Source organism: Marasmius oreades, chromosome 6 (assembly GCF_018924745.1).
Source record: "Marasmius oreades isolate 03SP1 chromosome 6, whole genome shotgun sequence".
Taxonomy (NCBI): domain Eukaryota; kingdom Fungi; phylum Basidiomycota; class Agaricomycetes; order Agaricales; family Marasmiaceae; genus Marasmius; species Marasmius oreades.
Window position 1 is genome coordinate 787,801 of NC_057328.1, and position 20,928 is coordinate 808,728.

A 20,928-nucleotide genomic window follows, 5' to 3' on the forward strand; every position below is an offset into this window, starting at 1 on the left:
CACCCCGGGAAACCATATTTTGAAGTTGCTCCAGTTGCACCACATATTGGGAGTAGCTGAGCGATGTATATGTAATAAGTTGAAACGTCAACTAGACGATATTGAAAACATTTTTACGAGGCCCGCTTCTTAATTGCCTGCACTTGATTCGATTATCTGCCATATTTCCGACCGTAATGGGAAAAGGGAAATTAGGAAAGGGCTCTAATTCCCTGCAGGCTTGTGTCGACAGTCGAGATACTCTCAGGTGATTGCGGGTCACGACCGTTCTTGTTTCCTACCGCCATCCGCACGCACCAGCTCAACCTTTCTCTCCTTTCCTCCGGCCGTTCATTTGTTTTTCCGCATACTGCCAAACGCCGATGATTACATCCAACTATCTCGTGGAACAATTTACATCTCCTGCATCCGGAATTGCGCGAAGGACTAGGACGAGGACCAAAACTGGTCCGCCTGGCAACACACTTACAGGTTCAGGGAGGGTCTCGAGTACAGAATCTTCGGCTTTGATACCCAAACTCGCCAAGCGTGGATCGGAGACCCAGCGAGTGCCCTCTAGCATACCTCAAACACAAACACAAAAGGCTCTTTCGAAGCGAACTCCTGGTGTTGGTGATTTCCTGAAAGTACCTGAACAGCCCTTGAACTCCTCATTCAAGTCGCGTGTTGTGGATAGGGAGAAGAAGCCTCATCGTTTTCAAGCCGAAGCCTCGAAGGAGAATGTGATTGGGGATAAACTGAAGAAGGGGGATGGCGTTAAAGGCGAAAAGGGCACCAAGGTCACACAGCTCGCTTCTGCTCCTAATCCTGATGTACTCACACACCGTAGACTCGAGAGCTTCCGGTACCCGCAACATCTACCATAAGTCAAAATCTGACGCTTCCTGGCTCTTTTGCTCCACTTGACGTCAAACCTTTGAAGATCGCTAAGTGGCCTGGTTCAAGGTCAACAATAACCTCACTTCAACCTGGCTTTTCATCGGAAGTATCCACGTACCACGCATCCTCTTCAAAGACGAGGGTTCTCTCCGAACGAGATAAAAATCTCCCTCAAACCCCTCCTATAGACGCTGGCAATATCTCTCCAAAACTCAAGGAACACACTAGATCCCCCACGACTACGCCTTCGTCTACTGCTCATGGTCTACCCAAAGGTTTTACTTCTATTGCTACCACACACACGGTGGCACCTCCTATCCCTGTCTCTACTCGTGTTCCTCCTCACCACAAATCTTCAAGTCTCGGTGGTATATTCCATCGTCGCTCTTTTTGGCCTAGGGAAGTAGCAGATCTCGCTAGCACAAAACGTCGAAACAGACACGCTACGGCTTGTTCACTCGATGTGATCACGACCACCACCGAACAGCCCAATAAAAGACGCGCTATCTATTCTCCTCCTTCTGCTCCTTCTGCGTTGACTCCGGGAGTCAGTAATACCGATGGATTTGAATCGATCGTTCGTGCATACCGTAATTCTATCAAGCTTTCCCCGTTGACTGTAGTGCCGTTGGCTTTGGTGACAAGCAGGACACGAACGGATACAGAAGGAGAAATGGCATATCATCCGATTGTGAAAGAGTTACTGAACGAGGTTGATGAGGCTCTGCGGTCCTGGAATCCAATGAGGTAGCAACTCTATACTACTCTATACTCTCGATTTGTAACTTTACTTATGTAATAAAACGCCTGTAAAATTTCTGTCCTCAAATTCGTTCTCGAAGAACCATGCCCAGTTCTCTCCCCTCTCCCGCGAAAAAACGCAAAACAACCAACTCTCAAAACTCCCAATCTATCCAAAAACTTGAACAGCAAATTACCGATGCCATCAACAACAACAGCTCCCTCAACCCGCTCGTTGACCTTCTTGACCTCACTACAACAACGTTCACCGCAGAAGAATGCTCGAAATCGGTGTACGCGCTCTACAGGTCATTTGTCATGATTATCCGCAAGGGAAAGTTTGTCGTAGCGAATGAAGAGAATGAGAAAATTGTAAAGACGTGGTTATGGGAGCAGATGAATGGATATGTGGACGTCTTGACTGGATTATTGAAGGATGAAGAGAAAGGGTTGAGGGTCAGTCTCTTTCTCTGTGCTGGATTTTTCGATTTACCAAATGGAAAATTCCAGGTATCTTCCCTACAAATTCTTATGTCGTTACAAAAATACCTTTCTACCTCTTTCTCCGAACACTCTCCGTCATCATCGTCCTCCTCTTCAACTTCACCGCAACCGCAATTCCACGCATCACATTTCCGCAAAATCGTAAATGCACTCATCGTTTGCCCTCCGTCCTACCGATCGCGAGGCGCAGGTTTGTCAGAAAGGGAAGAAGGACTGGTCGATCTGGACGTTTTGGACGCGTTTCACGATACATGGCTCAGCGTTCACGACGATATCAGGTGGTTCTTTCTGCGAGAAGCCGGGTGAGTTCGTGATTTTTCATTGCTCCTTCTCTAGTTTTGATCTCATTCGGGCTGGGGGTCGAAAGTTCAATTATATCAAAAGTCTCTGTCAAAGAACACCCATACGCGTCTCAGAACCTGTTATCCTTCCTGGAGAAACTCACGACGTTCCCTACCGACTCGAGCGAGCTGAACGCGTGGTGGGTGGAAGAGATGGGGAAGGCGCCTGCAAAGACGAAACGGCAGAAGAAGGCAGGTGATGAATCAGATGAAGAAGAGGATGAACCCCTTGCCGAGAATGACGAGAACGACGAAGATGATTGGAGGAAGTTCTTTGATGAGCCGGACAAAGGCAAGGATAAGGACTCTAAAGCCAAATTGAAAACGAAATCTGAGGGAAGAGTTCATACGCTGAATATCCACCAATCCCTTCATTCCCTACCATCCCATCGAGCGGTATTCACGCGTGCATGGCTGGCGTTACTCCCCAAGTTGTCCATACCGGGTGATCCGGAAGGGACGAAATGTTTAGTTCTACGTGCGCTTAATGTGATGCATAGAGGTGTACTTCCACATTTGACGAGACCGGTGTTGGTAATGGATTGGATTGGGGTGTGTGTTGATTATGGTGGGTTGTATTTAAGCTTGTATCTTTTTCTTCTTATTACTGATATCTTTCATGTTTCACAGGGGGAGTAGCAGGGCTCCTGGCTTTGAATGGGCTGTACGCGCTGATGAAGGAGTATAATTTGTATGCGTACCCTTTGTTTCTCTTCGGCTGAATAATCGCTGATGACGTTTCTTTCTTTTCTTCCATCCATCATTTTCAGAGACTATCCCTCTTTCTACACACGTTTATACGCGTTCCTCGACCGCGACGTTCTTCACCTCAAACACCGCGCACGGTTTTTCCGAATGATCGAACTGTTCCTTAGCTCGACGTGCGTCTTGTATCCCTCCCTCCATCTAAATCCTCTAATTTTTTTTTCGTCCAGGCATCTACCAGCCACTTTAGTCGCATCCTTCGTAAAACGCCTTGCGCGGCTGTCCCTCAGCGCACCACCGGCAGCGATAGTAATGATTATACCGTTCACATATAACATGCTCAAAAGGCATCCTGCATTGATGCCTCTCATTCATCGGGATGGAGAGCCAGGGAACGGTAAGCTACCAACCCATATTTGACATTGCTGTCCAACGTTAACATATACTCCCATCCCATCTATTTCTTCTCTCCCTATCAGACCCGTTCAACGCATCAGAAAAGAACCCATTCATAACAAAGGCCATCGAAAGCTCCCTATGGGAGATTCAAACCCATGCATCGCATTATCATCCTTCGGTATCCACACTTGTCAAGATATTTTCAGAGGCATTTACGAAACAAAAGTATGGGATGGAGGATTTTTTGGATCATACATATTCTACGGTTTGTGGCCGGTTCTTCTTACACGGATGAAGCTGACAGAAATTGGTTGTTTCTTTTAGCTGTTCGAAACGGAAGTGAATAGAAAGATCAAAAAGGAGCCTGCGTTGGCTATGGAACAGGACGTGGAGGAGCGGATTCGTGCAGGGTTGTTTGGCAATGATGGGGAGGGTAGAGACCTTGTCGGCAGCCTTTGGACGTTTTGAAGGGCTCTTTTCGTCTGTTCACGAACTGATATAAACGTTGTTAAACGTACGTCTATAATTCGTTGAATGTAAAGAAACCTGCTATATGTCCCTATGGGTCCCAAAACTTAATAGTCTGCGCTAAAAACCAGAAACCCTCTTTTTTCGACATGAAGTAGCCTCACCGACCCCAGAAAGTTCCAGAATCCTCTCAGCAGCGACCTTTCTCCCACCTCCGTATCGGTTTACTTTCGCCTTCAACGCGACCGCGTTACTCTGAAAAAGCTCAGCTTCTCTACTACCAATGTTCAGTACTCTTTTCAGCGCGTTCCCGAATTCTTCATCATTAGCAAAAGGGGCTGATCGTTGGCTTCCCCATACACCAATTCCAAGAGTCTCCACACGAGAGGCATAATCATACGTGTCATGCCATACGGGGAGAACAATATGCGGGACTCCGGCACTAGGGGGCAAAGAAAAAACAAACTCGGTAAGGAACAAACCCCCTCACGGAAAGGAAGGGGAAAACCCCCCAAAAAAACTCACTCAATAGTTTCAAAAAACGAATTCGCCCCCCCATGATGGACACTACACACCACATTCGGATGTTCCAAAATGACTCTAGGTTCAACCTCCAACCAATCCACAACTCTTACCACACCTTCTTTCATCTCTTCTTTTATAACCTCCCTCAACGCCGTACGGATCGCCTCGTCCGGGAGTAGCTTCCATAGAAACTGAACCTGAGTGTTCCCGCCCTCTTCACTATCACTGAGAGACCGGTCTGCCAACAAAATGCGAATACCGCCTGCGATCTGTCTTACGGCTTCAACGCCAGAAACAGCATGAGAGCCAAGGTTGATCAACACCGTGCGCTGTCTCCCCGATTCTTCCAACCACGTTTTCAACTCGTCGTCTTCGTCGATGGATTTAAACGATGGAACGACAATGGGTCCGCAACACGTGAGGTTGGGGGTGGGGAGTAGACCGGGAAAATCGGTTTCGGGCGTCGAAGGGAGGATGTAGGGCGTGTCGAGGGTGAATTCGTGGGTTATGGGGTTGGAGAGTCCGTATAGTTCTTTTCGGAGGTGATTAATGGCTTTGAGATGGGGTTGGGTGGCTATGGTGTATATCATCCGGAACGTAACATACAAGTTCGCCGGAATCAGGTGTAGTGGGATAGGAAAGGGGTAACCTGTTGATACACTGGGTAAACGAATGAAGAATGAGAAAAGAATCTAGAAATAGAAACGCGACATACCAAGGATACTTCCAAAATCCTTTCAACCAAGGTTGTCGGAGCCCAATGATATCCTTGATAGAATTAGGCGTAAGGATGGCGACTTTCTTTTTCATCCCCCGACACACATCTTGAGCACCAAAAAACAATGAATCGATGACTACGAGCCCTGGATTGACTTTCTCGATGATACTCTGGATCGAAACAAGCTGCTCATAATACTCCTCCACCGACCACGGTACCAACCCATACCCGAAATGACCCAAACACTCAATAGCACCTCTCCACCTACCAGGATGCACCAACTCCTGAGCCCCCTTTCCCCTTTTCGCCAACGCCTCTTCATACGATAATCCCGCTACAGTATGGAACGTCATCGCTCCTTCTCGAGCGATGTGTACCTGTAGTCCCTCTATGCGTTTGTGGAAGGGACGGAAGGACGCAACGTGGATTTTAGATTGGCTTGTTGTCCCGAGTTCGTAGGCGACACTGAAGAAGACGTTGGCTTGGCCGTATTCTGCATTTGTGAAGAGGAGTATAGTGGGATTGGAATCTTGGTGGATGGACATGGTAACCTTCTGATAGTTAAAGCCATGGAGAGTATTATATGGGTTTCATCCGCCATTTCATTTTACTCCTGAGTCAGCGGAGTTGAAAATAAATTCCTGGCGTAACGGGTACCTGGAGCCACTGATATTTCAAATTGCAAGTTTTTGTCTTTGCTTCCCGGGTTTGAAGGGCGAGCAATCAGAAAAAAATACCGCGATTTTGACTTTGTGCAATTGAGTTGTTTTCTAACCTAAAAAGGGGGGCTACCCAAGATGACCGTAATTAAATGCCGTGCAAAGGGCCCGACAGCGAAGTGCTGGCTCTAGGCGAACTAAACAGTCACTGTTGAAGCCCACTTAATGATGGCAAAAATCAGCGCGAAGCGAGCCCGATGAGAGCCCACCGCCTACCTCAAAGAAAGCCTCCCCTCTTGCCCGTCGAAAACCGATCCCCTAGCCCTCTCGCGTCGCGAATCATTTTGTCTCTCGAGTTATCGTCCATGAGACGTCCACCGAGAGCCATATCTCTACTATGATCCCATATTGCTTTATCCTTATCGTCCTCTTGATCGTCCTTGATGGACTTTACATGGGTATTAACGAGTGCCCCTCCACGTACTTTATTCTGAACAGAACAGAGCATTCTAATGTGTTGGTGCAAAATAGACGGGTGTAGAGAACGCACCGTATGATCCAAAACACTCTGCCTAATTTCCTCATCCCTCCGACGACGTTTACTAATTTCCATAACCTCCTCCGGCGAAAGTTGGTCCACTGAATTAGCAGCTTTCCGTTTTTTCCCAGACACCTCGTCAGCTAACCGGTGTTGCCGCTCTGCAGGTGTTTCAGTCCATAGAGAGTTGTCCGTGGTCTTGGCTGGTGCTGTAGAACGGGAGAATTGACGACCTTTGGTTAGTTTACTTGGATCGAGTGCTAGTTAAAGGTTAACATTAGTAATGGTAGTGACGGCCTTGATAAAAGGATATAGAACTGACTGCTTAGTAGTTCGGAAGAGGAGGGTGGTTTGAGCATCCATTCGTCTCGTTTTAGGGCTTTTGGTTTGGCTGCTTCCTGGGGGAGAGAATGAGGTAGGAACTTGAAGGGAAAGGATGGCGTACCTCGATATTTTTGCGTCGCTTTTCTTCCTGTTCGAGGAACTGCTTCACCCCGTCTACATCCGCTGGATTTTCGTATCCGGCAGGAAGAGGCATGGGACCAACATCGTCGTCCGAGTCGTCGTCGGAATGTGAACCGTGTTGTGGAAGTGCTGGTCCTAATATCTTTTTGGTAGTCGAAGATCTTGCAGGGTCAGGACTGGGTTTTGAAGTTGAAGCTAAATCTGGTGGTAGAGCTGGTGTGTAATCATCCTCATCTTCGCCTTCCTCGTCAGGAGCGGTTGTCAACAGTTGTGAGGGAATATGAGGACCAGCGACGGTATTTTCTTGCTCTGAGGAGTTGACGAGCTGTAGATGAGGTGGAAGCTGAGGACCTATTGATGACATGGGCGGTGAAAACTGAAAGGGAGACCCGGAGCAGGGTAATACGACACTCGGAGATAAGATCGAGCCCGCGAGAGAGATGACACGCTCGTTGACAAACTACTCAGTTCGTTTTCCCTACTACAACGCTAAAGTTTGACCCTACGAGTTTATCTACCGATTCTTTGGCGTTCAGGTCTGGTCTGGATTCACCATTCACGGTGTGTTGGGTAGCCTCACTCCCTTTCATCTCTTCCCGCTTTTCCTCTCGTCCATCGTGCGCACGCATCTCATCATCTACCCAAAACGCGGGGTTCAGCGTGTCGTAGTCAATGGGGATGAGGCTTGAAACTCGAAGGATCGGACTGCTACTCGGTTATCCTGGATTCCCCGGGATTGACTTGCATATTAATACCATGTCTACCTCACCTTTTCCCTCCATAAGTCCGGGTGCAGGAAGGTTCTCTGTTAGATAGCATGGACCCTACTCTTACAATCGGAATCGCTGGAGTGGTAAGCAACCTACTTTATCTTTCTTCAAGTACTGACCCGCTGTTAGACATCTTACTTCATCTTCAAAAGGACAGAGACCATAGCGTTGAAGAATCTCTTTATCTTGCTCCTTGTCGTTCCAGGACTACTACTCGCATTTGTGCAGCCTACGGACACTAGTTTCATCCAGGGAGTCCTCTCTGTGCTTGGATATTACATAACCATCATCGGTTGTACACTCCTCTATCGTCTCTCACCATGGCATCCTCTCGCAGCGTACCCAGGGCCCCTGGTCTGCAAGATCACGAAACTGAAAGGAGCAGCTGTCGGGAGGAGCGGGAAGCAGCATCTTTATTATCAGAGTTTGCATAGCCAATATGGAGATGTCGTACGAATCGGTAAGTTTCTTCGTTTCAGGTACTTTATTATAATTTGCCAAATCGTACCTACTTACCCAGGTCCAAACGAGTTATCCTTTCTTCCTGTTGAAGCCATCGATCCCATCTTGGGTAAGAATGGCATTCCCAAGGGCCCCTGTGAGTTAATCCAGAGCAATCTCAAACGAATGTTGACAACTTCAATTTCTTTAGTTTGGGATGGTAGAATCCCCGAAACGCAAAAAATTCATTCCTTACTCGCTCTTCGCGACTTGGACGAGCATAAACATCGTCGGGTTCCTTGGAGCAAGGCTTTTACAACCAATGCTCTTAAGGAATACGAGGTTCTTGTCAGAGCCAAGACCGATTTGTTCGCTGAACGGCTCTCCCTTGTTGGGAAAGATGGAAGGAGTGACTTGGACATCGGGGAGTGGTTCCGATATTACACGTATGTCTGCAGCACACAATCTATTACGTCGTCTCTAACTAGGGACTCCTCAATCAGATACGATTTAATGACTGATTTCGTGTGAGACATCCTTCTCGTTAGTACGTTCTGTATTTCGAGCCTTACTTATTGATTTGTCCTTTCTAGATTTTCTGGCGGTTCGAACATGCTTCAGCAAGGGGATCCGGAAGGTCTATGGGAAGCGATCCGAAGTGGTTTTGTGTACGTTTTTTTTTTTACAAACCATTTTCTGCGGTTCGTGAGATACTCATTCTTCCCTTGACAGTGGAGCGATGATTGGCTCTCATGTACCATGGCTCGGACGAATTTCCTACAAGTTACCTACTCGATTCTTTAATAGTGGGCTTGTTGCGTTTAGGAACAATAGCTTTCAAAGAGCCATGAAGCGCACAGCAGAAGGATCGAAAAGGAGGGATTTGTATTATTATCTGGTGAGAGGTCGCCTATTAGGTGTTAGGTGAGGTTTCTTAATCGCTTCTTCCGATAGCTGGATGAAGGAAATCCCGACGCGAAACCCAATGGGCCTCAAGCCATTGCTGACGGTGAGGCAGTCGGCGTTGAAACCTTATCATCCAGCACTGAAGCCTTTTCTGTCAGCTACTGTTGCAGTAATAGGCGGTTCCGACACCACCTCAATGACCTTGACGATGATTTTATATTACCTCATCTCCCGTCCAAACGTCTATCAAAGGTTGAAGCAGGAGATAGACGCTACAGGCGACCATTGGGATGATTCAACCTCCCAGGCCAAGATGGCATATCTGAATGGTGTCATGTATGTCGTTTTTTTTTTTTTTTTTTTTCAAGCAGAACTCTATTCAAAAAATTCATAATAATTTTTCAGAAACGAAACACTTCGACTTTGGCCTCCAGCACTGAACGGCAGTCAAAGAGGAATTCGGGCTGATGCTTCTGGGAAAATGATCTTGGGAGGGTAAGTATATATATAAATAAATCCCATTCCGGGTCTAAACCTTCTCATTGACCAAACCCCCCTTTGATTTTAGCTACGTCCCCTCCGGCACGAACGTGAACATCCCTTTCTACTCCGTCCACCGCGATTCCCGAAACTTTTCTCCTTTTCCCGAAGAGTTCATTCCGGAACGATGGCTCGACGAAGGTGAAAGGCTAAAACTCGAGCCTAGTATCTTTAAAAACGCGGAATACAACCACGACACTCAGGCTTTCCTTGCCTTCTCTGCTGGACCTGCGAACTGTGTCGGTAGGAAGTTGGCGATGATGGAGATGCGGATAGTCGTGTGCATGTTGATGAAGAAATTTGAGGTCGAGTTTGCCAAGGGAATGATGCAGGGAAGGTTTGAGGATACGGTATTGGATTATTATACGATGCAGGTTGGGAAGTTGTGGGTGCGATTGAAGGAGAAATCTGTGTGACTTTCTGTATCCTCTGCAGTCAATGTAATAAAGACACCGCACTGTGCAGATTCCTGAAAGGAACCAAACCTGGAGTTTCGGCAATGATACACTATTCTTTCCATGCAACTGATAATACATCGCGATATTAAAATCGGTCTTAAATTCTACTTCTTCTCTTCAAACAATACCCGCCACTACATCTGAATTCTTTGGTCATGCGACTGGTACGCGTGCATCACGGGCTCCTTTTGGTGCAATCCGCCTTTTCTGACCACAGCGAACACTTTGAGGTTGACTCTGAGATTCACCGCTGACAATGGAACTACCGCCTTGTGTCCCACGCTCTGTTCTACCCACAGCTTTCGCTCGACCGCGCCGAGCTCGTTTAACCGCTCTTTCTGCCACTACAGTACTGTTTCTGCGTTTCAATCCCTGAAGAGCTCGAGCTCCTTGATCGGAGTTTCCCCCACTCAACCTCCCTGACTCTGACCCATCCACTAATTCAAGTGGAAAGAGATGTCCTGAGGGAGTAACGGCGGTCAGCGATGGAGTTGAAGTGGAAATCGCTTCCAATCCCTGAAAAGCCGCTTCTTGGTCGGAGGTTTCCCTATTCCACAACATCCGTGACTCTGACTTATCCACTAATCCAAGCGGAAAGAGGTGTCTTAACGGTGTCACGGTCAGCGATAGAGGTGAAGTGGAAACCTCGTTGTCCGGGCCTAGGTCCAAGTCCAAGGCGCCAGAATCCCTCTCATCGGGATCTCCTGATGCGTCGAGGAGGGAAGTATTGTCATCCGACAACTCGTATTTGTGGTAATAGACCTCGCCAGCAGGCGTCAACACGACAGGCTCATCTTCAAACACTTCCAAGTTCACATCTATCTCTTCATCGTCGTAAGTGCGTAAGATCCTTTCCAAGTCATAGTCCTCTATATTTTCCTGGCTATGGCCACGACCACATACGCATATCGATGGTCCGTACCGTTCTCCAGGGACTTCAACTTTTGATGGGCTAGTGATTTCGCGAATCTTGCTACACCGATCCGCTGTGACCTCTGTTGGTGAATAGGCATAGAAGTACGAATGAGTTCTGTGTGTTTGCCCATCAAAATCTAATAGGCGTCTTTGAGGGAAACCGGTGGAGTTGAGTTCCGGGGGCAAATCGATGGTTGAAGAGGGAAAACGGAAGGAAGTTGAAGGTGCAAAATGAGCATCGTTAGTCCAAAAACGTTGGGGCTGTCGAGACGGAGTGTGGGGAGGAGGGAGACGGTCTAGGGAAAACGGGAAGTTAAGACCAGGATTGAATCTGCTTCTAGAGCTCCGAGATAGAGATGGTGGGAACTGGGGTATCTCATCGCCTCTATGGGCACTCGAAGGATTTGAGAAGGAGCCGAAAAACGAGGGCAGGCTCGAGTTTGCACAGACATAGAGGAAAACCTGTGACGCGAATCGTGCTTCGTTTTCGCCTTCTCTGTCACGACTTTCAGACCTATGAGCTGTGATGGTTTCATTCCCTACATCATTTTCAACTGTTGACTCGTATTCAGCAGGATAAGGCGAATATCGTGTTCTGGGATTAGAAGAGGCGATCGGCCTAGAATCGAATCATGGTAAGTGAAGGCCGTGTTTCCAGTATGATTAACGCGTACATGCGGGGATTTCAAGGCGTGTCGCACAGCCCTCGTGTACAGAAATCTTCTATGCTGGACTATTTGTGCTCTGAGAGGTGTGTACAGGTGGCGTTTTGATGCTGAGAAGATAGAGGAATTAGTTGAAAAGGACGAGAACAATGCGAGAGGGCTTATACGCACAGTGGTCTCGCAATCATGCCACTCAACAATATTTGTCTAGCAGCCACATCCCATGGTCAACGCGCAAAGCCCAAGCATCTAAGTTGTGATTGATACGAAGGTTCGTGCACAGGCCATTCAAGGCGGAACATGTCAGCTACGTCGAGTTGCAGACATTTGGTAACTAGCTGGAACAAGCTGTGGATCCGAGGATTATGAAACAGACGGAGAAAGAGGGAGATTCAGACTACTCCACAAGTAAAGGGATGGCAAGTGAAGAATACTTGCAGTGGTGGTCAAACCAAAACAAAGGACTATAGTTTATAAAGAACGTTCCCACGTAAAATCTATTGTATCTTATCTTATCTAATATTTTTCCCTTGTTTTGTCCGAGCGTTCAATGTGCTTATCGAGCCCTTTTCCTTCCTTCGAGCATGGAGCCGTTACAGCGAGTGCAAGTGGAGGGCGTTGAACCGGAAACCCTGGCACCGTTGATTATCAAGCTTGGAAACTCGCCTGCGGAAGGACGTGGATTGCCGAACTCGGCGGAAATACTTAATGACTTACCCCGCGAAGAGGAGAAACCTGGCAGTGATGAAGAGGCGAAGATGGGAGTTCGCAAAATGCGAGTCCCAAGTTCTGAGGCGAGTACTTCCTTAATATGGAAGATACAGCATACTGATAACGATACACAGCTGCTGGAGAAAATGAAGGCGACAAGCGGTTCGTTCAGGAAGGTTTGGACCGACCTGTGGCCCTCACACTTGCATTGGTGGAAATTGAGATTTTGAAGAAGGCTCAGTCAGGAAGCTTTGGACCCGAGTCCCGATGGGCCTATAATCATCACATAGAGTTCGTGGCCTGCACAGAAGATGTCATCGAGGTTGTCAAAGACTTGGTTGCACCCCAAATACTAGTGTTGTGCGGGCTCGGGCTCAGGCCCTAGGCCGGCCCGAGCCGAGCCCGGGATAAGGCTTTGAAGGGCTCAAGGCTCGGGCTTGCAGTTTGGAAAGCCCAAGCCTTGGGCCTGAGCCCAGGCTTCTAATATGTAATCAATGTACATCTTTTTCGGGACTGGCAGGTTACCAAAATGGTCCATTACACCGAAGTATTAATGGCCAGCTCTGAATTTAATATAAATAATTCACATGACCATAAATTTGCTGTAAATATATGCCGGCTGCTGGCCCCCACTGTTGCCGATTACTTCCAAACGGCTTTCTTTGCCAAATTCTGGCACTAAGTTCAACAGACACAAAGGAAGGTGGCTCTGGGTTCATAGAATGTACTAAAAATTTGATATTTTTACAGCCATACTTCTTTTGAGATTTTGTACAGTAAGCCTGGGCCCAGGCCCAAGCTGTGGGCTTAGTGCCCGGAGCTTGGGCTCAGGGCTCGGGCTTGAGAATCTACAGGCCCAAGCCCTCTCAAGCCGAGCCCAAGCCCAGGCTTCAGGCCAAGCCTGAGCCTGCACATCACTACCAGTGAATACTGCATCTCCTGGTGACAATAGCTATATCGCTGCGGTATGAGAAGTGGCCATCTCAGGATCTCTGTTGGGAATTTGTGGACATGATATCCGGCTCATTGGGCTTCCAGCTGTGTCCTAGGTAAATGTTTGTTCTTATCCTTCAGCATTTTCTCACCAGTTTTGGTCGAACAGACAAACCACATCTGCCTTTAAGATAATTTTGGAAATGATCAACAAAGAGAGGCCAGATGATACCGTGCATCTTGCTTATGGTCCTATCAGCGACCTTCATGTGACAGAAGCGGGGATGGGTGTACACCCGCTGGTGTTGTGGGGGGAGACTGATTCAAGCTGCCGAGGAAGAGATTACACGAAGGGTGTCGTCTCTGTATACACATATGTGTGATTCTTGATCCAGCAAGAGATCCTGGAAATGCCTACTCATTTCTTCGTTCTCTGCGTGTCGTACAACACTTTGTGGGATGGCTTCATATCAAAGTTCATCATCTTCGACGTGGTGTGGCAAGGACAGGTATCTGGGTCTATCTTAATACTTTCGCTCTGCTAATTAGTCATCCAGATGCAGGAATCAAAGTTAGAGCTGAAACGTTATTCGTGATCAGTGAAAATGTTGGGGATCAATGGAGCAGTAGACTTTGTAAAAGCATGTGTTGGGCTTTTTACAGCGAGGCTTGAGCTACCACTAGAGCCGACAGAAATTACCCGCGCCATCAAGGCATTCAAACAGATGAATGCAGTGTTGAAGAACCTGCCAACAAAAACTGGAAAGAAGAAACGTCGAGGCTCAGGAACTGGCCGTCCCCAGGAAGAAGACAAATGCCCCCACAGAGATGGTGGTGGTGCAGCATTTGACAATGGCGAACAGGATCACAAAACCGATGTCGCGTGCAGAGAATATCGCTCGAGGTCTGGAGGATACTCGGATGGCGAGGAGGACCTCACGTTTGGATGGGAAAATGAGTCCAGCTCCTCCCTTGAGATGTTGTGTGTCGGTACCACCATCCAACTACTACGACCAATCGCAGAAGCCTTGAATGATATCAAAGTGAAGCCAGTGTGTATTCATTCTTCTATTAGGCGGGCTTTATTTTTGACTGTGGGCCTTGATAGGGACAGGTAGTGCTTGTCAGAGATTGTGATGAAGTCCTCGCAGTGGCTAAGCTGACGAACACACGGGAGGTCAGAATCTTGAGAGAACTGCAGATGTACAGCGGCGTAGCCAGGATTATTGCAGAAAAGAAGCTACAAGGTCGACATCTCTTGGTCACTTAGTATGCTGGGCGAAACCTCGACCTCTACTGCTGGGTCAGTGGCAATGGACCTCCTGCAATGGAAGTAGTGGCTGGCTTGCTCAGGACCATGCACAATATCCACACGGCTGGCTTTGTCCATTTGGACATAAAGCCTGACAACATTGCGGTCCTGGTCAATGACAACAACTATGACTCGGCGGTAACGATCTTGGACTTCGGAGTCGCAAGCAGGGTTACGAATGTCATCTATGAACCAACCGGTACAGAAGGTTGGATGGCACCAGAGATGGAGGAGCTTAAGTGGACTGAGAAGATCAACCTAAAGTTAGCCAACATATGGTCCATTGGGAAGGTTTTGTTATCAATGGCCCATAGCCCGTGCTCCTTTGATGAAGAGCAAAGGAATTTGGTCTTGATGCTTGGGAGGAACATGACGTCCCGGGATCCAGAAAGTCAGCCAGCTCTTGCTGAATTACTCTGCCAAGTTCCATGCCAGCCTGAGTAGTCCATCAATGAAAGCTGTTTTTGAGTTTGCGATATTCTCTGATCTGTTCTGAAATATTGACTGGTTGTTACCATTCCTATAGTAAGTCACCACATCCCTATCATCGTCCAATGCTTGAATTTGGTGCACTCTTCTTTCAGATAATTTTGGCCTTACTTCGAATCGGTGAGTTGGGTCCAGTCCATAAGACTCTGAGACAAGACTGAAGCCTTCAGTCTGAAGGTTAAATGGGGCAGAGTCAGTTAGCTTTTTCATTTGGTAAGTTAACGATCTGGATTTCTGTCTCTCATCCATTGTTCACCTGCAATACTTCAGCGACTGTGCGTCTTATATACGTTCGACCTGTGGGGTCTGAACGACTCAGACGCCTACTTATTTCTGGCTTAACAGGTTGAAGGTCCCTAGCCTCATTAACTTCAAGGCTCAATGTCGAGTACATTCACCGTGTCATTGCAGGGAGTTTTACTGTAATGACTTCTTAATCTTCATTGCCTTTTTGTAGTGGATTTTCTCTCTTGGACTGGTGTTCTCGTCTGTAGACGATCTTCTTATTACCATCACGATGATGGTAATTCTTCGCGACTCTCACTCAGCGTCTTTGAGGTACTATGTTCTAAGGTCCTCTTCCTGTTTTGTTTACATTGAAATTGAATCTTACCTTATTCCAACAATGTGTAGTCTTGATGCGGTGATCAGCTCCTTAATTTTGTATACACTGGAAAATGGTGCTCTCACTAGGTATCGATGTGGATTTCCCCATTTTCCCGATCGCGACCCCTGACCACTTTCTATGTATAGCGCCGCAGCTGTCACTACGATGATATGTGTAAGTTGAAAACTGCATTTCTTAATTCAACAAACTGCTTCAACGTTTGGAACTTCAGTGGCTAGTCATGGATAATCTCATCTTTTTGGTGTTTCACACATCAGGAAAATGGGGTCTGGTGCTGAGCTGCGTTGAACAGCGTCGGCCAATCAGGGAATTTGACACACTGTCGACAGTCTGAACGCACCCAATGCGCCCCCAATGTGCCCCCAACGCACACCCACAGCATGGACGGCGTGACACTGTGTTACACTGTGGGGCTGGTTAGAATATTTCCTGACACGCGTTAGCGCAAGTTGAGTCTACAGTGAACGGGCATCAACATTCATTCATTTAGAGTCCCTTTTATTTATTGATTAAATTATTCTAGACATACTTATAAACAAGTTTAGCTAAATAATGTGGGGTTGGTATGACTGAGGGAATGCAATGAGGGACAACAACAGTTGAGTGTGCTGACACAATGTTAGCTAAAAAAACAGCTAAGTTGAAAATTGCACTACACTAAAGTAAAATTGTTGCCCTTATTCAAAAAAAAAAACGACTGCGGGCGGCTGGTGGGAAGGCGCTTAGCTCGGACAAGTCGGGGTAAGTTACGTGTGTGGTGGAGTTTGAAAAATTTTCGAATAAGTGTAGGGTAGGAATTGAACAGCTATAGTGACGGTGTGACGCTGAGGGCTGCTCGGTCATTGCGGCCTACAGCACTCATCATTGATCGTAATGATGTGAACACTGTAGGCCACAATGACCGAGTGGTCTGTGGATTCGGCTGCTTGGCTACACTAACCTCATGGCGCTATTGCGGATATAATCTACTAGTACCTAAATAAACGCATTTTTAACATTTTTATATATAATATAATCAAAATGGGAACATAATATGAGGATTAGAGCAAGCCCAAGCTGCTAGTCAAAGCACGGGTCTATTTGTGGGTTATCCGAAGTACAGAAAGTACGAAACACCCTATAGATGAGAGTCTTCGACGTTCCGAAACCTGTAGAAACTGATGAAGCAGCCTTTAAAAACCTTCGTTCATTTGGATAGGCCTCGTCTCACTCGCAATTACCTGTAGCAAACATGGGGACACTTGATTTTACTATCAATGTATTGATTTCTTCGATATTGGTTGAAAAGACGGAAACAACTCTTAGAAGTACATCTGGAAGTAACAATCGGACGGATGTAACTATCTAAAGTCCACTTCGGACTTAAGGAACAGAAACAATGCCGGTGGCTGTAACTTACAGCTGGAAACAAGAAAAGGGGCGGATGTCGACGATGTCCGGTCAGAAAGGACATTCTACCAGGAAAGAACCATAGGAACGATCCCTGGAATGTAGATCGAGCAGTTTTGGACTATTCCTGATCGGATAGAACAAGAGAGAACAAGGGAGCACATGGGGACTCGCCTTAGAAACAAAAAGGGGTCAGGATGTATCCACATGCAAATGTCAAAGATATCCGACTCGGAACAGGAATAAAGAAAATATGAGGAAAAGGAATAAGGAATACTATATTCTGGACAGTTTTATATCTAATTGACATGTACTATACCTGATTAAGGGTACTTTGGTATCTCTGAAAGGGATTTCTCTATATTTTCGACTTTTTACCATATCTTCGACGTTTGATTATTATTTATTCGAAAAGGCGTATATAAGGGAGGGTGGTAGCAGCAGTATTTTCCCCAGTAACCTACGACAGAAGCCTAAGTGCTTTCACTAGGGGACTCTGGCTCATACTTTGCCCCACTTCTTCAAAGTTGGTGTTTGTATTTGGAAAAGATTGGATTTGAACTTTGAATTTGATTTGAATTTGTTGCCACTTTGGTACTTGGAAACCTTGAACTTGTAGAGTCGCTTTGACTCGAATTTGAATTGAATTTGATAGTTCTATTTGAACTTAGAAAGAATTGAACACCTCCTCGAAGTAGTGAACTTCGTAGAAAGCCTTTGTCATTTTGACTTGTGAACACAGAATTTGAATTTGTTTTGAACCATATAAAGCCCCACCCTTGAAGTCTTATCTTAGAGTTCTCAGTGAACCTTGCTGAGAGCGTCCATTGATACCGACCTCCACAAATCAACTACGCTAATTGCTAGTGTTGGGTTTGGTTTTGCGCACTTCGTGCTTGGAGTGTGTTTTGCTGCACCTAGTAGTAGTTTTTAGTGCCGTTATCATTGGTGACCACCGCAGGGGGTGGTATCACTAAGAAAAGACTTCATTTACATTGTACATCTCGACTTCGAAGAAGTTCGCTTCGAGAAGTTACCCTATGCCCGTTGAACTTTACGGAAGAATCTGTCAAAATTGCTCCTAAAAGCGACCCACCAGTTGCGAATAAAGGAAAAGCGTTAGAGACTTCTAAGAAAAGAACAACTTTGACTTCGACTGTTGCAGGACAGTCACAATTGTTTGATCACAGTCTCTCAAATATTCAGAAGAAGCTTGAGGAACTGAGAAAAAGGAATACAGAACAAATAAGAGATTCGGAAGCAGCCCGGTTAAGAATAAATCAATCTTTAGCTGAGTCGCCGACGAAAAGAGGGTATTTTACCGTCAAAGAAGGCATTAGTACTGCTAGTCTAGTACCATTACCATCTTCCTCACGTGAATCATCTTTATCGAGTTTGTTGTCAGACGTAGAATCAGAATTTAGAATGTCGAATAGAAATGAGTCGATGGCGCCGACAGAAATGTCGGATCGCCCACCAAAGAACTCCTGGATGGAGCTCTCCGAAGAAGCGAGAGATGTCCTGAAAGGGGACAAATACAAGTTGCGACTTCAGGTCTTTAGTAAAGATCACCCGGAACATTTCGAAGGTTGGCTTACAGCCTTAGAGGATTATTTCCGGTTCCATAACATAGAGAATGGTGAAGCACGGATCAATTTTACTATGACCCAGATGGACATAGCAACCAGAGAGCTATTAGCGGAGGTTGTACCGTCATCTCGAGGTTATGATTGGGAAAAATTCCGAGAAGAGTTACTTAAGGAATTCCCGGAAGCGCAGGACAGGAAGATTGGCTCTCATGAGCGTCTACTTGCCATTTGCGAGAAAGCGAAGTATATACCGATTGGACATACCTCGAAGTTAGCTGCGTTTAATCGTGAATTCAACTTAGAATCGAAGAAGTTGAAAAATGTGAATCCGCCGTTGATTACGAATGTGGACCTAGTCCGGTATTATATCAACACCTTGGAGCCCCGCTTTGCGGAGGAGTTACGGAAACATCTGTTTGCCAAAGCCATGGCAGAGTCCAGTAAGGACATGGACATCGCTGAAAAGCTAAAGAAACGTCAGGATCTGTGGATGATCGAAGATGTTCAGGAAGCGGCTATCAACATGTCTGTTACGATGATACAAGGTGCATATTTACCAGAAGTAGGACAATCAGGTAGAGATACCTATGCGGGGTTAACGCCTGCAGGGTATACAATGCTTCATGGTGTAAGGCAGTCTGAAGATCAGTTTTTGAGACCACCGGTCCCGGAAACTAGGGAAAAGAAATTCAAAGACGAATGGGAACAGAAAGTTTCGTCTTCAATGGACACATATAATGTGAAACTCCGAGAATTGGGACAGCAAGTCTCAGAACAGAATAAGGCAACGGAAAATAATAACCGATTACTCCTTGAATTGATGAGAACAATGAAAGTGAGCACCGGAAATGGGACTCAGAATAACGGAAACCAATACCAACGTCCTGGCGATAGAACGCGCAATGGAAATGAGTCTTCGTCAAAGTCTAACTGGGTCGAGGATATGCAGTGTTGGTTCTGCAATAAGGAAGGACATACCGTGAGGGACTGTCCGGAACAAGCAGATTTATTGGCGAAAGGAATTTTGAGAAGGAATGCTGATGGAAAGTTCGAGTTGAAGAACGGGACCGGGTTCCGTTTGTGAGATTCGGGGAACCAGGACCAACTCGTGCGGAAAGGATTTGGGCAATTGCCAAAGAGAAAGGATGGACGGCTAAGACTTCGGTGATGGCGCAGAGCTTAATGTTTGAAGTCGAAGAAGAGCCAACGCCGGTCTCGAACTTCCAGTTTGCGCTGGAAGAAACTATCAAAGAAATGGGTGACTCAGATGAATCGAAAGTATTATCGGTTCTGATGAAGAAACTCAATGGCTCAAAAAACTAGAAGTTCCAAGGAAAGGGCAGGGCAGTAAAAGGGATAAGGCCCAGGAAAAGACCCTTGAGGAACCTCGAAGATTGAAGCCAGAAGTTGTGATTTCGCCGCCGAAAAACTTTGATAGATCCAAGTACGTAGTTCCACAGTTGAGAAAAGAAAATGAAGAAAATGATAATGCGCCGACTTCGAAGAAGTCAAAAGAAAAGGAAACTAGCGAGGAACAAACTTCAGAGAAGGAAGATCCTCAAGAGAGACACTTTGATCGGGTAGAACCGATTGAGAGGATATTTCAACCAAGGGATTTTGCTTTACCCAGGAAACCAGAAGAAGACCAGGGAAACAAAGGTCAAGGAAGCCGGAACATTTCAGAGAAAGTCGAAGACATTAGAAGGGCTATTAGGCCTAAGTCGGAGAAACTTTCTTTGAATAATGACGATTGGAAAGTCGTAAAGCAGAAAGCGGTTGAAGAGATTGCAGACAAAATTCTGAGACAGGAAGTTGAGATTTCGACGTCGCATGCTATAAAAGCTTCGCCGGAATTACAGAAAGCCTTGTTAAGGAAACTTAGAAATCGAAGATTGCCTAGAAGGGATGCGAAGTCCTTTTTCGAAGCAGAAATAGATGAAAAGTTAGTAAAGCAATTTTCTAACTTTGGAACGGAAAGTGAGTTCGTCAATCTCGATGAACTCGAAGTTGACCAAACATTTGAAGTTTTGGAAGAAGCTAGAGGACAGCTTGAAGCTGGTTCAATAGTTCAGAAAGATCCGGTGGAACAGTATATTAGAGACCTTCCTATGGAACAGCAGCGTAATGTTTTTATAGTTGCTAATGTAATGGATGGTCTTCGATGTATTTATCCAGAAGTCAATGGGTCCAAAGAAAGAGTAGAAACTATCATAGATAGTGGATCTCAGATAGTTGCAGTA

The 20,928-nt window shown here is 46.3% G+C and overlaps 9 protein-coding genes across 9 annotated transcripts; 6 read left to right on the forward strand and 3 right to left on the reverse strand.

The window, feature by feature from the left end:
• Nucleotides 1-362: 362 nt before the first annotated feature.
• On the forward strand, nt 363-1,630 carry E1B28_009664 (uncharacterized protein; the record flags this gene model as incomplete). Its single annotated transcript, XM_043154571.1, has 2 exons — nt 363-779; nt 830-1,630. The coding sequence occupies 2 exons, from the start codon at nt 363-365 to the stop codon at nt 1,628-1,630; spliced, it is 1,218 nt and encodes a 405-aa protein (XP_043007026.1).
• Nucleotides 1,631-1,725: 95 nt separating this feature from the next.
• E1B28_009665 (uncharacterized protein) lies at nt 1,726-4,037 on the forward strand (the record flags this gene model as incomplete). Its single annotated transcript, XM_043154572.1, has 8 exons — nt 1,726-2,076; nt 2,131-2,426; nt 2,492-3,033; nt 3,096-3,156; nt 3,236-3,346; nt 3,401-3,567; nt 3,650-3,834; nt 3,894-4,037. The coding sequence occupies 8 exons, from the start codon at nt 1,726-1,728 to the stop codon at nt 4,035-4,037; spliced, it is 1,857 nt and encodes a 618-aa protein (XP_043007027.1).
• A 120-nt stretch (nt 4,038-4,157) lies between these two features.
• On the reverse strand, nt 4,158-5,825 carry E1B28_009666 (uncharacterized protein; the record flags this gene model as incomplete). Its single annotated transcript, XM_043154573.1, has 3 exons — nt 4,158-4,479; nt 4,563-5,222; nt 5,278-5,825. The coding sequence occupies 3 exons, from the start codon at nt 5,823-5,825 to the stop codon at nt 4,158-4,160; spliced, it is 1,530 nt and encodes a 509-aa protein (XP_043007028.1).
• Nucleotides 5,826-6,216: 391 nt separating this feature from the next.
• Nucleotides 6,217-7,306, reverse strand: E1B28_009667 (uncharacterized protein; the record flags this gene model as incomplete). The annotated part of the gene is made up of 4 exons (XM_043154574.1): nt 6,217-6,429; nt 6,490-6,737; nt 6,800-6,875; nt 6,923-7,306. The coding sequence occupies 4 exons, from the start codon at nt 7,304-7,306 to the stop codon at nt 6,217-6,219; spliced, it is 921 nt and encodes a 306-aa protein (XP_043007029.1).
• Nucleotides 7,307-7,389: 83 nt separating this feature from the next.
• Nucleotides 7,390-10,124, forward strand: E1B28_009668 (uncharacterized protein). Its single transcript, XM_043154575.1, has 11 exons — nt 7,390-7,795; nt 7,842-8,172; nt 8,233-8,310; nt 8,365-8,599; nt 8,657-8,680; nt 8,747-8,821; nt 8,886-9,051; nt 9,108-9,162; nt 9,218-9,395; nt 9,465-9,554; nt 9,628-10,124. The coding sequence occupies exons 1-11, from the start codon at nt 7,760-7,762 to the stop codon at nt 10,013-10,015; spliced, it is 1,656 nt and encodes a 551-aa protein (XP_043007030.1). The 5' UTR covers nt 7,390-7,759; the 3' UTR covers nt 10,016-10,124.
• On the reverse strand, nt 10,093-12,093 carry E1B28_009669 (uncharacterized protein). The gene is made up of 3 exons (XM_043154576.1): nt 11,809-12,093; nt 11,647-11,747; nt 10,093-11,591 (listed from the first exon to the last, which is right to left on the reverse strand). Coding segments are annotated over exons 2-3 (1,383 nt in total). The 5' UTR covers nt 11,649-11,747; nt 11,809-12,093; the 3' UTR covers nt 10,093-10,210.
• Nucleotides 12,094-12,188: 95 nt separating this feature from the next.
• On the forward strand, nt 12,189-12,867 carry E1B28_009670 (uncharacterized protein). The gene has a single exon (XM_043154577.1). It carries the CDS (start codon nt 12,222-12,224, stop codon nt 12,576-12,578), a length of 357 nt encoding a protein of 118 aa, XP_043007032.1. The 5' UTR covers nt 12,189-12,221; the 3' UTR covers nt 12,579-12,867.
• Nucleotides 12,868-13,886: 1,019 nt separating this feature from the next.
• Nucleotides 13,887-14,551, forward strand: E1B28_009671 (uncharacterized protein; the record flags this gene model as incomplete). The annotated part of the gene is made up of 2 exons (XM_043154578.1): nt 13,887-14,333; nt 14,390-14,551. 2 exons carry the CDS (start codon nt 13,887-13,889, stop codon nt 14,549-14,551), a joined length of 609 nt encoding a protein of 202 aa, XP_043007033.1.
• A 57-nt stretch (nt 14,552-14,608) lies between these two features.
• E1B28_009672 (uncharacterized protein) lies at nt 14,609-15,037 on the forward strand (the record flags this gene model as incomplete). Its single annotated transcript, XM_043154579.1, has 1 exon — nt 14,609-15,037. One exon carries the CDS (start codon nt 14,609-14,611, stop codon nt 15,035-15,037), a length of 429 nt encoding a protein of 142 aa, XP_043007034.1.
• Between the last annotated feature and the right edge of the window lie 5,891 nt (nt 15,038-20,928).